Raw genomic sequence first — 14,596 nt, 5'->3', positions numbered from 1 at the left:
AGGACTAGCCACACCTTTAGCACATTTGACTGCACTTTATCTCATGTTTTGGTTCTTGGCATTATTTTTATGTTGTTTCAAAGAAATTTGAGAAGTCCCAAAGCTTATGCATGTCCAGTTTACTCTCCTCTTACACTAACTCAGGCAGTCTTAACTTCTTCTGATGACCCAGTTGGGGCCCTTTATCTTTAGCATTTCTTTTCTGAACAGCTGCTACCTCTTTTCCACGTATTCTCTCCTTCACTTAGGGACTTTTTCTCATCCTGGTCCAAACAGTGTGTGTGTACGTACTTTTTTTTTTTTTAAAGTCAGATGAAGATTGAGGCAGAACTACTGAAACTAGTAGGTTTTTGCACTATTCTTTAGCCATCAAGCCTCATATGAATGAGGGTTATTACAAGCTCTTTACCTGTATTTTAAGCACATTGAGTTAAAAACAAAACTAAAAAAACAGGGGTGGGGAAATTCCAGCTCACCAAGCTGGCAACTACTTTCTGCAGCTGATACAAATCCTGTGCTGCAACACTATGAATGGCTGAAGCATCCCCACTGAGAATATGCATGCTCAGTGTAAAAGGACTGGAGAGAGACAGGACAAGATCAGAAACCTGCAATGAGGGACTGTTCCCTGTTTTAGTGACTACATTTTGCCTAGACTTGTAGTTAATAGGTTAAGGTCCTTTTGAACTGCCATTACTAAAAGCATTACAAGTCACTGACGAAGATAGCAAACTAGTACAACTTTTCTTTTTGCCTTTCTTTTGAACAAGATTGTAATTCTGTTTAAGGATCTAGTTATTCAGGGATTTAAACTAATACCAACTCCATTAAAGAAAACTGAATTGAGCTTTGCTTGCAGTCTACTTCCCACTACCATGTTTCTCATGTTCTCACATTCAGATGTGTACAAGAAATAGACTGAAGATTGGATAAGTTTTGCCTGGAAGCCAGTCCCTGCCATTTGCTTTCTTGAGGATCCCGCAGCTCTATCATATTACAACCATGATGCATGATCAAACTACACCACCGCTCTGTCACCATCAGGTATTTCTGGTCCTGTACCTAAGGGTACAGCTTCATAAAGTCAGACTAAACAGCAGTCTCTACAAGCTGCTGAACAGCTTTGCTTACAAAGGAGAGGGGAGAAACAAACGAACAAATCACACCCATCATCTAAGTCACGTAACTTCCAAAGAAAAAATAAAAATCAAACCTTTTATTTCCTTTTACAAAAATACATATTTGCAGTCATGTGATAGTTATCATAGTTGTTACCGGTTTACACGGATCTGAGAAACTACACAGTGCTCCAGGTTAAATATTTAAGATAATTTAGTATAAGAATAGCCACTTACTAATTTCTGGATTAGAAATGCTATTCATCAGGGTGTGCAAAAAAAATTTGCAAGTTAGAAATTAATGCTGAAGTGGTGTAGTTTAAGTAACATAATTGATACATTAAACTTTTGGTCATGAGTAATTGTATACAAACCATAACAGTATTAAAATACATATTTTCATAAAAATATTGTTGTGACTCTTTGTATCTAAATAAGACTTTTTAGAAAGATGGTATGAAATATTTATCATACAAAAGCATATTCTTATAGCGGGATTATGTCATAAGTTTTAAAAAATTCTATCCAAGCACTTAAAAGCAGAATTTTTTTTATAACTGTGATCCACTTGTCATATAAAAGTGTATGCTGTGTGTACACTATAGCATTCAGTTTATTCTACTTGAAACTGGTCAAAGTACAACACTGCATTGTGGAGCAGCTGAGTTCTTATATACCACTGAAACTTGTTCAAGAAGATAAACATCGCATTCTTGTTGCTTCATATGCAAGAGGAAATTACTCTTTACGCATGTCTGCTATATGCATATACTGAGAATATCTTTTCTTGCCACAGTTTGACCTTTCCATAGGGTTTTTTCAGCTGCAGCCAACATCATCTCCCTCCAGTCCCATTACCTCCTCAAACACCTTACTGGTATAAGTAAAAAAAAAATAATAAAAAAATTATAACAGGAGCTGACTGCTATGATCTCCAACTGAAACAGATTGTGTATCAGCTAACTCTACTGAAATCACCGATTTTAAAATCCATATTAGAACATGACAGTGTTTATTTCCTGTGATGAATACTGCTTGCTTACATTTACACCAGTAATCCACTTCAAATCCTGAAATGTCAGCAGTTTAAAATCACCAATTAGTATACGTTTACTTTATATTTAAGGCATGTGAGTAAGAGCACCCTAATTAACTAACACTGAATGGAAGCGACTTCTCTTCAGGAAATTTTTGTCAGCTGCCTTCTCCTCTTTAAAGATGCTAAATTAATATGGTTTTGGAAAGATGGTAAGAAGGAAAAAGGAAGAAAGTTAAGAACCGATCCAATTATTTCAGCCGTCCCTGAAACAGTTTCGAAAGCAATGATTTACCAGTAAAATGCCTCAACTATAACGTATTCTGACCAAGTCACATAATATGCCAGTTGGACTTATCACGAGATGAAAACTAAAAGAAAAAAAAAAAAAAGAAAAGCAATCAGATACTACATCAACAGGACAGTACAGGATCAATATCGCTTACCCCTGAGTTAACAGGACTGGGTATAGCAGCACCATTCTGCAATGCCAGCACTGCACTGTGGTCCTATGCTGTGGTAGTTTCATATGCCCACAGATTTTTCTTTAAGAGCACTTATTTCAAACATCATTAGACACAGGAATTCCTTTAGTTGCATTGGTATTTAAGTGGAAAAAACAGTGAAAATAGTATAGTGGGCTATACTATTAGTACAGTCCATTTGTAGTGTTAACATACTATTTAGAGCTGTGTTCCAAAGTTGGTAAGCCACTGCCTTCTGTGAAGCTACATTTGCCTTTTGTTTTCTGCACAAAAAAAGCCCAGTAGAAATCATGTTGTGCCAGTTTTGAGCAAGATGTCCTGTAAGTCATCTGGAAGTGCTAGTATAATATCATTGATGTGTGTCTGCAGCTTTTTCAGTGTGTCAGTTTTCACCGGAAGCTGTTCTCTGTCAGCCTGCAACTGCAAAGGTACATTAAAACATCATTTCTACTAAACATGCAAGTTTACCTTAAGACACAAAGTGACATATTAGTGAATCTGGAAAATGAATTCCTCATTTGCTGGCTGAGTAGGAATTTGGAAAATAGCAGGTTTCCTCAAAAACCAGAAAACAGCATGAACTAACGCTGATTTGGACTTTCAGTAATCACAAGAAAGTTCGGTTTTCTGCTTCCCTGAGGATTCAAGCCTTGCTTCCACTCAAATCAGTCAGAAAGTTCCAACTAGTTTTAAAAAAAACAAGTCCAGTGCAATGCTTCCAACATAGCCAGACGATGTTGGGAAGTGAGCTAACTCTTCAGTCATAGCTGAAATGAACCGTTTTAAAAACCTGAATAACTGATTTCTTGAGCTACCTAGATCTTAAAGAATACTTTCATTTAAGTAGCTGTAAACACAACTATGTAATACTTCTATCTAGTTAAGTAAGGCAAATTTGAGCCGTGTTCAACTCAGTTACTTACCAGTTTATTCTTTAACTTTAAGACAAGATCCACCGTTTCTACTTCAGTATGCTTCTGACTCCAGAAAACCAAGTTCTAAAAGAATAAAAATTAAGCATTGAAATATTTATGGCAACATATATAATTTTCAAAAGTAGTATTAATTTACACCTACTGTTCAGAATGGGTCTTCTCCTTTTCCTTATTCTCATGCCATTTACTAAACTCATTTTACTCATGTACTGTCTCTACTCTGAACTGCAAGATCTGCTTTATTTGCATGTTTGCCCAGGACTTAGCAAAACAGGAGACTAGGACACAAACACAATACAGACAAATACATATATATAAAAAAAAAATCATGCCAAACAGGCTTAGTTTCAAAAATAGCATCTACAATGCAAAATGGCAGAGAATATTTACCAAATCATATCTGCCAGCACAATGAAATATTAAAATAGTGCCAGGGAGCACTTCTTGTTTCTAGGGCATTAAAGGAGATCACATAGTCGATAACTAGTAAAATCTATTAAGTGACTTTTCTTATGGAAGTTCTGTTCCCCTACCCCTTTACTATTCACCTATTAAAGACGTTTCCTCGTGTACAGAAAGATGTTAACACTTGGATCGAAAGAAAAAGCTAATAAGGAGCAGAGTCAGTAATAAATTTGTGACACATTCCCTTTTCTTTGCAATAAGTTAATGTCAAATGTAGTTGGATAGATTCTAGGTGATAGAATTGACCTACCTATTGCCCTGCAAATGATTTGGGCTACTCTATTTGAACAATCTATTTGGGTTGCTACAATGTACTATTTGGGAACTGACAAGGCAAGGGATAAAAATCAATGGCTTTTTTAGAATAACCAGCACAGTTTTTCTGTTTATTTTAAAGCTGTGGTGTTGACTTATTTTTTTGTTCTTCCTATTCCCTCTTTAGCTGTACAATCTCTTCTCCTCTTGTGATACCTTTCCTTATCAGTTGTTCCGACTCAAATTGTACCATACCCACTTCAGCTTAAGTAAAGAATGGATCTTAAAACATAAGATCATTTATGTGGCATTTTGTTATATATCAATAAACAGATTTCACTTCTCAGCTTCCAATTACTATGGATCAGTTGTAGGCTTATTTACTATCCACATCTAATAAGATGTCAATTTTCTATGGTACTCACAGAGTTTATACCTTCAAAGCTACAAACTATATCACAACTAAAAATGTGTTGGAATGCCAAGGAAGGAAGCTGAATGAAATAAAATTATCAAATAAGAGGAAAAAACTTTTTTTTTTGGGGGGGGCGAATATTCAATTTCAAAATACACAACAAAAAAAAGGACTAAAGATACATTTTACAAATTATGACAGTTGTTATAAAAAAGTGAACTGTATTTCATACTGTTCTCCTTTGCTATGTTAGTTCGAGCTTGTACTTGGTAACAAATTCACGTTTTGCTAGATCAGACTTGACAAAATTGTCAACATTTTTATGTTCAACCAATGAAAACAACAGGAGTAAAATTGACTTGAGGGAGAATATATTTTTATTACAAGATGATAAATATAATCATAAGCATACATTTTTCTAACCTCATTACAGAGTGCTTCTAAATGAAGGGCCTCCAACTTCTGTGTCATTTCTTTCTGCCGGCTCCTAAACCAGCCATCGAAGTTCGGCGATTTCAAAAAATGCCTGGTAAAACACCGAAGCAAAATACATTTTATATTTTAATTACTATTTTGATAACACTCCGTTTTCTATGTCATCAAATATAAAGTAATTATGTTTGAGGTTGAAGATATTAGGACCCTTTCTCTGTTTACTTTCAAAAAAATGTAATATTCTGAAGTGGAGTATAACAGGTGCTTCTATTAATCAACACAAGGATTGAGAAAACAATGTAAAGAAAAGGGGTCTGAAAGACAATTGAGATTAGGAATTTTGTGAGGAAAAAAACAAGGCTCAGTTTGAAATATCCTCATTTTTTATCTTTGTGTTAGATTGGAAGGAGGAATCAAGTTAGAACCAGAAATAAACCCACAAATAATACTGTTATACGGAGACCTGTCGTGTTAGTAGCAACTTATGAAAACCATTAACAGGTTACAGAGAAACAGATTTAAGCGAGTGAAGTATACTAAGCACTATCTCAATTCCTATTAAAGCATATATTCTAAAAGTCAGTCTTACTCAAATCAATACTGGTAAGTTTGCTCAGGAAAAGAGCATTCGTATTACTGATTTGTCTTCATTTATATAATTTAATTTTTTATGCTGATGGAAGAAGTGACCTGTAAAGTCCTATCCAGTCTCCTTTTAAACCTGATGTGAGCTGTGGTCCTGCTTTTTCCAGTGTCTTCATGAAGTCATCTTGGCTAAACTGCCTCAGCTGTGGTGGACTCTATGGAAAGAAAAAAATCATTAGCACACCATAACTGTTTTCTCTAATCACCAATTTCCAGCTCATTCAAATTACATTTCCTTACCTTCCATGGTGATATGCATTTTTGCAAAGGCATTAGGCTCGCCACATAACGTTCCTAGGGAAAGGAAAAAGAAAGGTTGTTTGCATAACCAGTATTAAAGATACACAGTCCACGTCTATGTTTACTTATCACTTGTGACCACAGCATTTTCTCTTCTAAGTATTGGTACAGGGTGGGGTCATGCATATTTACCACATGAGCACATAAGAAGGAGCTTATCTAATACCATTTTTATTTCCCAACTACAGAACTTTATGTCAGCAAGATTCAAGGAGGACATGAGGGAAAGACAGGAAGCAAATGTATACATGGAATATATATATCTCCTGAACTCCAGCCACTAGAAAATAATCTCTCCTTTCTTTGGTGACAGTCCGCAGGTACCTTCATATCACGGGTCATTCCAAACAGTAATCCCACTTTGTATCAAGTATTTGGAAGTAATTTTCAGAGTCCCTCATACAAACATTAAATATAGAACTAACCTACAAAACACTGTAGGTTAGTGTTTTGATACCTCCTGTATCAGCTGCGGGCATCTCTGCAGTAGCAATGCTTGGCAAAGGCATGGCTAGAGCCCCAGCTGGCTATCTAACATATGAATAATGGAGACATTTCTCCACAAGGCCACTCCTGAAGCTTAAGGTCTGATGATGACAGGAGGCAGCTCCGCCTTGTCAGCTCACACAAGCACATCAATATAAGCTGCTATACATTTTGAAAGGGTTTGTACATAAATGGCCATATATTTTGATCTATGAACATAATCAGCTTCCATAACATTATGAAAAGTCTAGTTCTATCTTTTGAAAAAACAAAGGACCCCCCATATACTTTTCTTGTGGCACAGAATGTAAAGGGTGATCTCACCGTATAAATTTAAGATTTATGACAGAAAACATATTAAGTTTCTCGCTTGAAGTGAAATTTTGAGTAAGACGGGGGAATGCCAGGGAAAGGTTTTAGATTCACCCTATATGTCTATCCTGTATCAAAAGAACAGGAGATAAGACAAATTTTAAGGAAAGACTCCTCTAATCATTAACACCCAAGGACAAACAAGTGTCTAGGGATGTCCCAATTCTTGCAGACAGAAATTGGACCTGATCACGCATGCTCTAAAATGATGCGAAGTTCAGGTCATCGACAGAGGTGTTTAGAGAGCTCAGAATGAGGCAGCTGATACATAAACATCCAATGCCTGAGGTATCACTTCCCCATTTTAACCACTTGCCCAGAGAAATGACTTAACTTCACACAGAACTTTTTGGATTGGTGAAGTCCATCATTACTCAGACTTCATACCTCCAAATGCTAGGTAAGAGCATATTAGAACATATTTATCATTATCTTAATGCACAAATTAGAAAACAGATGACAAATTTCCATTTCAGTGCAAGTCAAAGCCTACAAATCTGCATGGATTCAGCAACCTGAACACAATATTCATTTGTCAGCATAAAGGTATGTCAGGAGTCTGCAAACACTACAGCAGGATTTCAATTTACAGGACAGGTAAGTTTTTACTATTACATTAGATACAAGTTCCTATTTTAAAATTTGTTTCGGCAAATTGAGATGTCTGCCCAGAAGAAAAAAAAAAACAAAACATTAATCCGTGAACATTAAGCATTCCAAACAACTCTGCTGACTGGTTAGAAATGAGACAAAATTTACCCCCTAACTTTGGCTTAGAGATTTGAACAAGTGAAGTACCATGTTTAGAGAGCAAAACACCAGATATCTGTCACTTCCAGAATAGCATGATGCTGTACAATAAAATATTCTGATCCACTGAAAAACTGTTCTCCGTGTGATGCCCTGATACAAAGTAGATGTATCTCGGCGTTCAGTGACAGTCTCTCCTTTGTAAAATCATAATAACATCTTCTAGAGTCACCTGAATTAGCAGTTTCCTCAGAATCTGTTTTATCACACGCCAAAACAGAAGAAAGTATCACCTGATAAAGCAAACCCTTGTGCGAATCATTCTTTCACAGAACAGCATATAGAAACTGCTGGGAGGAAAACAGCAAGTCTTGAGATTTACTCTCTAGAAACCATTCTCATGAAGACTCAGAAAAAACAAACCAGCTTATCACTAATAGACAAAGATAAAAGAACAAAATCAGAAGGAAAATTCCTGAACAGAAATTATGGTTGAAGGAACTTGATGCCATTAGTCTCATTATGAACCTTCAGATTGCTGGACTCATGTCTACTACAGTTTAGAACAAAAACCGGAGGCTCTTTGCTGAGATTTATTTAAAAAAAAAAAAAGGAAAAAGAAAAAGGAAAACGCAAAACTCTGAAAGCTTTCAGTGTTGTTTTGGGATTTCCCCCACGGATGTAAAGCTGTATCAGGTTTATGGCCAAGCAGAGCAGGACTGAAAAATGGCAGATTATCATGAAAACGTCTTATATAAAACCCAAGGCTTGGGGAAAGAGCAGTACTGTGTGTGATCATTGCAGTCACCAGTGATCTAGAAGCTGTATTTACTGCCTCTGAGGAAGACAAAGCATGAGGATAATGATCAAAGCCTTCTCTAGAATCAGGGGACATACGTGTGTTGAATTTGTCCAAAAGTTTATGCCCATACTTGTAAAGCAAGGTTTGGTATTTAGCTATATATTCAAATTGGCCTTGTTCTGAGCAATGGCATTGGATCAGCTGTCCCAGTTAACCTACATTCATCTTTGATTTTATAATCTAGTGAAGAGCTCTGTATATGCAATTTTTCCCCAAGGGTATTTAAGTGTTTGAAATCACCATCCATACTAAGTTTCATTTGCCCATTTTTTTTCTGAAACAACAGTAATAATGAGGAAAACTGAGACCAGGTAAGAGAAAGCAAATTCTGTAGCCCCTGCTACATCATGTTGGCCATTAACATTTCCTGACAGGAAATGAGACAGACATAAAACTGAGATTCATAATAATTCTTTTGCCAGTTCTAGATGCTCTGAATCTAAGTGGAGACATTGTCTTTTTCTCAAAAGTCTCTTGTAAATTTTGTTTATGCTTGACGTAGGTGCAAGATTTGAAAATCCTGCAAATACTGCAGTAATCTGAGGAAATAGCTGCCTTGAAGCCATAAAACAACTGCCCAAGGAGGTCTGACTGCTGAAGTTTGTCTACTGCAGGTAATCCAATGGCAAAAACACTCCAAAATCAATGAACAAAAAAAGAAAACCAAAACAAAACCCAAACTGTCTAACTTCGGAGACAGACATTGTTCTTTGAAAGTCAGATAGAACATAGGTAAAATGGAGTTGCAAAGATAAGTAAGTCTGCGAAGAAGAGAATTAAATTAATTGCCTAGAGGACAAGTAATGAAATGCTTTGTTTCTCATGCCAAGCATAACCGCAGTGAGTGCACAAATATGACTGGAAAAGGGAAAAATGCTCTAAACTTTAATGATTTGTATGGAAAAGCACTACCATTAGAAGACAGAATAAATATTTAAGGGAAAAAAATTAAGCGAGTCTAATTTACCAGCTGAATTGGTTGATCTTTCACATATTAATAGAAAGATTACCTCGTAGTATCCCCTCAGCTATCATAGCAAATTACTACAAGATATACACTTACAGAGCTCTTCTCATTACAAAGTACTTTCTAACTCTACCTTTCCAATATCGACATTTCTCAAGGTCAGGGGAAACACCCTTATGCTTAAATGAAAGAAAAAAAAAATTTCAACAGTGGACAGGGGTTCCAAGTGTTGAGGAAGGGTTAGAGAAGTTTCCTTCTTGGAAATTCCTTAACTCCATGTTAAAATACACACACACACAGAGTTTTGTTTGCATAAATGCTACACAGTACATCGCAAGCAAGCATCTGAAAATGCAGTCTAGCAGCATATACAAAGAAGCATTCCTTTTTGAGATCTGAACCTTTTGTCTAGGTATATAAATGTTTCATTTTTGACATTAAGCTACGGCCTTCATTTTTATGCTAAGTATGATAATTAAAGAAATGTAAGACTATAGTATTTCAGAAAAGTCAAGACATAGCTTAATGTTAAATTTCTGTAGCTTAAATATTATTCACAGAATCACAAAATGGTTGAGGTTGGACATCTGGAGGTCACCTGGTCCAACTCCCCTCTTTCCTCTCCTGTTCAAGCATACCTGCAGGCTGCCCAGGACTATGCCCACAGTTTTTTAGTATCTCCAAGGATGGAGACTCCACAACCTCTCTGGGCAACCTAACCTGTTCCAGTGCTCAGTCACTCTCACAGTAAAAACAGTGTTTCTTGATGGTCGACAGACCCTCCTGTGTTTCAGTTTGTGCCCATTGCCTCTTGTCCTGTCACTGGGCACCACTGAAAAGAGTGGTGGATCCGTCTTCCCTTCAGGTATTTATATACATTGATGAGATCCCCCCCCCGAACCTTCTCTTCCCTAGGCTAAACAGTCCCAGCTCTCTCAGCCTTTCCTCATATGAAAGATGCTCCAGCCCCTCAATCATTTTAGTGGCCCTTCACTGGACTCTTTCTAGTAACTCCATCTCTCTCTGGTACTGGGGAGCCCAGAACTGGCCATGATACTCCAGGTATGGCCTCACCAGTACTGAATATAGAGGAAGGATCACCTCCCCCAACCTGCTGGCAACACCCCTCCTAATGCAGCCCAGGATACCATTGGCCTTCTTTGCTTCAAAGGCATATTGCTGGCTGATGTTCAACTTCATGTCCATTAGGACCCCCAGATCCTTTTCTGCAAAGCTGCCTTCCAGCCTGGCAGCCCCCAGTATATACCGCTACATAGGTTTATTCCTCCCCTGGTGCAGGAATCTGCACTTCTCTTTGCTGAACTGCATGAGGTTCCTGTCAGCCCATTTCTCCAGCCTGTTGAGATCCCTCCAAACAGCAGCACGACCCTCTGGTGTATCAGTCACTCCTCCCAGTTTTGTACCATCAGCAAACTTGCTGAGGGTACACACTGCCCCATCATTCAGATCACTAATGAAGATGTTGAACAGTACTGGACCCAGTGTTGACCCCAGGGGTACACTGCTAGTTACTAGATAGTTACTGGACTTATTCAGTCAGGCTAACGCCAAAAAAGCTACTCCATATTACATATGTAAAAAACCCATTAATCTAAGAACTCACTAGTGGAATAATGAAACTTTCCGTCAATTCCAAAAAATACCGCCGAAGAATCACACTCTGTGCTTCTGTAGGACGTTTCTGTTGTACACCCTTAAAAAAAGAAATAAAATATCACAATAAGTCTGTTTACCCCAAAATACATTAAGTCGTTGTGGGGTTTTTTTTTTAACAATATCTATTCCAGTGTTTCTGTATGCATTTGCCATAAGCTTACACATAGCACGCCCTACCCTGAACCATGAAAGGAAAGCAATAGTGTCAAGTCCTTTTGCACAGATATTCATGCCTTCAATTGCTGATTTTTTATTTTCATGTAAAGACATTCAAGGCAAGAAAAATTTCTATAAACAAACTCGTGCAGATCAGTTAAAGTTTGGAAGCTCTGATTCTTACACCTCATGCATAAGACTTAGAACAAAGAGACTAGAGGGGGATGGCGAGGGTGGAAAACCCAAAACAGATGAACTGATCAATCACTTCAATTCTCTAAATTATTAAGCTAACTTCTTGAGTTCTACCATTCATGTTGTTACAGAAAGTGCTAACAAGGCAGTAGCCCTTCTTCTACAATGAGGGTATATACCTATCGATTCAGTTATAAATTGGGGCAAAGGAAACAGAATCCAGTTTCATTTCAGTTACGTAGACAGAGCTCAGCCTTAAATGAGAACACCATACAACAGTACACAAAACAATTTCCATTAAGACGACACTTGCAGTATTACCTTTTGTAACTGTTTAACGATTTCTTCATCTTTGTTCAAGTATGGCTTGTAAGAGGTATAAACACCTAAAGAAAAAAAGCAGCATATAGCCAAAGGGAAAATGGGGTACGCTTTTTAAAATTAAAATATTAGTAATTTAACTCTGAAGCAACTTATTACCAGGTTTGGAGTCCAAAGTTTTTAGGTTCTTCAGTTTTTTCACTTTCACCTGCTTTGGAACTTCACCTGCCAAAACATTTAAAGCCACCTTGCTTGAAATCTCCATCCTTGTTACTAGATACCACAGTTAATGTGCTATACGTTGCACTGATTTTTAGAAACAAATACTTTCATTTAGAAGACTATCTAATATTGTAAGAAGCATTAGAAACATCAACAAGCATCCAAGTATATATCCAGAAACATCCAGTAAACATATGAATAACAGCATACAGGCTTTTCACTTTATATAAAGGTTCCCTGGTGAAAAGAAAAAAACCAAAGAACCAAAACCAAACCAAAACCCCACAAGGACAACCTTCTGAATCAAAGCAGCCAAAGAAAAATACTCATTATATAGAAGTGAATGACTGTTTCATTAATCTCAAATTTTATTCCATCTTCCTTTGTTCCCCTTAGGGTAAATGCTTTGAGGAACAAATCATTAGTACCTTGGCCAAAATAAAAATTGTATATAAGAAATTAAAACAGTAGCCATGGATTAAGCATTGTAAGAAAATGAATTCAAGTCTCCTTTTCCATAGGCCAAACTAAGTTTTTTGTTTTGTTTTTCAAACATATCCTTCTCCAGCCAGAAGACCCTAAACTCTGTTAACAGTCTTGCAGCCTCAGCAGAACCTTCCTCTTAGTTCTAGTTGGATGCTCAACTTCAGAAAAGGCAATAGTATAAATTGCTATTGAAACTGCAGAGTGGGGAGAAAAGGAAAATAAAACAAATGAACAAACAAACAAAAAAATCACAAGCCCTCTCTTTGCCCCTAAAGAAATAAAATTTAAATTTTTAAAGGTAGATCAGACAGCTACATTCTCTAGAACTTCCTGACTAAGCATTTCACATAGCTGCACCAAAACTTTAGAATTTCATACTTGAAATCTGTATCAAATTTGAAGGCAACCTGTGTATATGGCTTTGCAGCGGTTTAATAGTTTAATTAAGATTCTATTTTCCAAACCTTAACTACACAGCAGCTAGCTAAGTCCTCCCCACACAACCCCAAGCCCCCACAGGTATTCTGAAGCATGGACAGGCATGATATTTTAAAGTAAAGCAAAACCTTGCCTAATTATTTTGAACACAGTACATAATCCTTAATTAATTTGGTGTATTCAGAAATTGAATGTAACTTATTCAACAAAAATTAATTTAATGGTGTATTATCCTAATTGGATATTTATGCATTCCCGCTTTCAGATCAGAATAGTGAACCTGTCACAGCAATCAGCTGCATTCAGGAATTTCATATAGCAATTAAGAGTACTGCAGTATTTTATTACAGGCTAGCAATTGACATGTTATCCAACGATTACATTAAAATTCTACTCAATCATGTAAGGAAATCACCCAACTTGAACAATTAATAACTGCTGGAATATTGCCAGATTAGAAATATATTATCAAAATACTGTCAACAAATAACTTTTTATATTATCGTAACATTCAAACTTAGCTTTCACATGAGTTTTGCTTTCTGCGCACCTGCTGTGACTGATTTATTACATTCTACTCATGCTAAAATTAACATCAGTAATAAATGATGTTTCTCATTTTAATACCTTATTGGTAGAGATACAAAAAATGGATTGTGCAAAAGATAAAACATTATTACTAATGAGTACTACCACCTTTTGCATTTAATATACTAGATTTGGCAATACAAAACATACAGTACTCAAGAGCCTAATTTCACTTGACAGATTTACATCCATGAGGATTTGGTTAGTATTAAACTAAATTAAATTGAACCAAATTACACATGTTTGTAAATAGATAAACACACAGTTAGATCTTGTCACACAGGTGTCCTGGTTTTGGCTGGGATAGAGTTAATTTTCTTCCTAGTAGCTGGTACAGTGCTGTGTTTTGGATTCAGTATGAGAATAACGTTGATAACACACCGATGTTTTAGTTGTTGCTGAGCAGTGCTTACACTAGTCAAGGACTTTTCAGCTTCCCATGCTCTACCGACTGAGAAGGCTGGAGGTGCACAAGAAGCTGGGAGGGGGCACAGCCAGGACAGCTGACCCAAACTGGCCAAAGGGACATTCCATACCATGGGACGTCATGCTCAGTACATAAACTGGGGGAAAGCTGGCCGGGGGGGCCGCTGCTCGGGGACTGGCTGGGCATCGGTCAGTTGGGGACTGGCTGGGCATCGGAGTGGTGAGCAATTGGCTTGTGCATCACTTGTTTTGTATATTCTTTTACCATTATTATTATTTTTCCCTTACTTTTCTGTCCTATTAAACTGTCTTTATCTCAATCCACGAATTTTACTTTCTTTTTTCCGATTCTCTCCCCCGCCCCACTGGGGGGTGGGAACGAGTGAGCGAAGGGCTGTGTGGTGTTCAGCTGCCTGCCAGGTTAAACCACAACAACACGATTATAGAAGATATTTGTACTTTACCTGGAAGTTTAATATCTCCAATTCGGATAATGTGAGGCCAGTGCTGAAGCGTTTTAGCAAAAAAAGGATTCGTCACCCCTAGAATGACAGATGGTCT

At 37.1% G+C, this 14,596-nt stretch overlaps 1 protein-coding gene across 1 annotated transcript in view; it reads right to left on the bottom strand.

Moving 5' to 3' along the window:
* Positions 1–304: 304 nt before the first annotated feature.
* DENND6A (DENN/MADD domain containing 6A) overlaps positions 305–14,596 on the bottom strand; it is a 31,824-nt gene continuing 17,532 nt past the window's right edge. The window contains exons 12-20 of the mRNA XM_009322329.1: positions 14,500–14,594; positions 12,035–12,100; positions 11,876–11,940; positions 11,151–11,240; positions 6,030–6,083; positions 5,835–5,944; positions 5,133–5,235; positions 3,563–3,637; positions 305–3,059 (exon numbers count right to left, since the gene is read on the bottom strand). Coding sequence (XP_009320604.1) covers positions 2,928–3,059; positions 3,563–3,637; positions 5,133–5,235; positions 5,835–5,944; positions 6,030–6,083; positions 11,151–11,240; positions 11,876–11,940; positions 12,035–12,100; positions 14,500–14,594 — 790 coding nt within the window. The 3' untranslated portion in view covers positions 305–2,927. The remainder of the gene's footprint in view (positions 3,060–3,562; positions 3,638–5,132; positions 5,236–5,834; positions 5,945–6,029; positions 6,084–11,150; positions 11,241–11,875; positions 11,941–12,034; positions 12,101–14,499; positions 14,595–14,596) is intronic.

This window comes from Pygoscelis adeliae, unplaced genomic scaffold (genome assembly GCF_000699105.1).
Source record: "Pygoscelis adeliae isolate BGI_AS28 unplaced genomic scaffold, ASM69910v1 Scaffold404, whole genome shotgun sequence".
In the NCBI taxonomy this organism is placed as follows: domain Eukaryota; kingdom Metazoa; phylum Chordata; class Aves; order Sphenisciformes; family Spheniscidae; genus Pygoscelis; species Pygoscelis adeliae.
The sequence above is the reverse complement of the archived record's forward strand: the minus strand, read 5'-3'. Positions and strand labels throughout refer to the sequence as shown.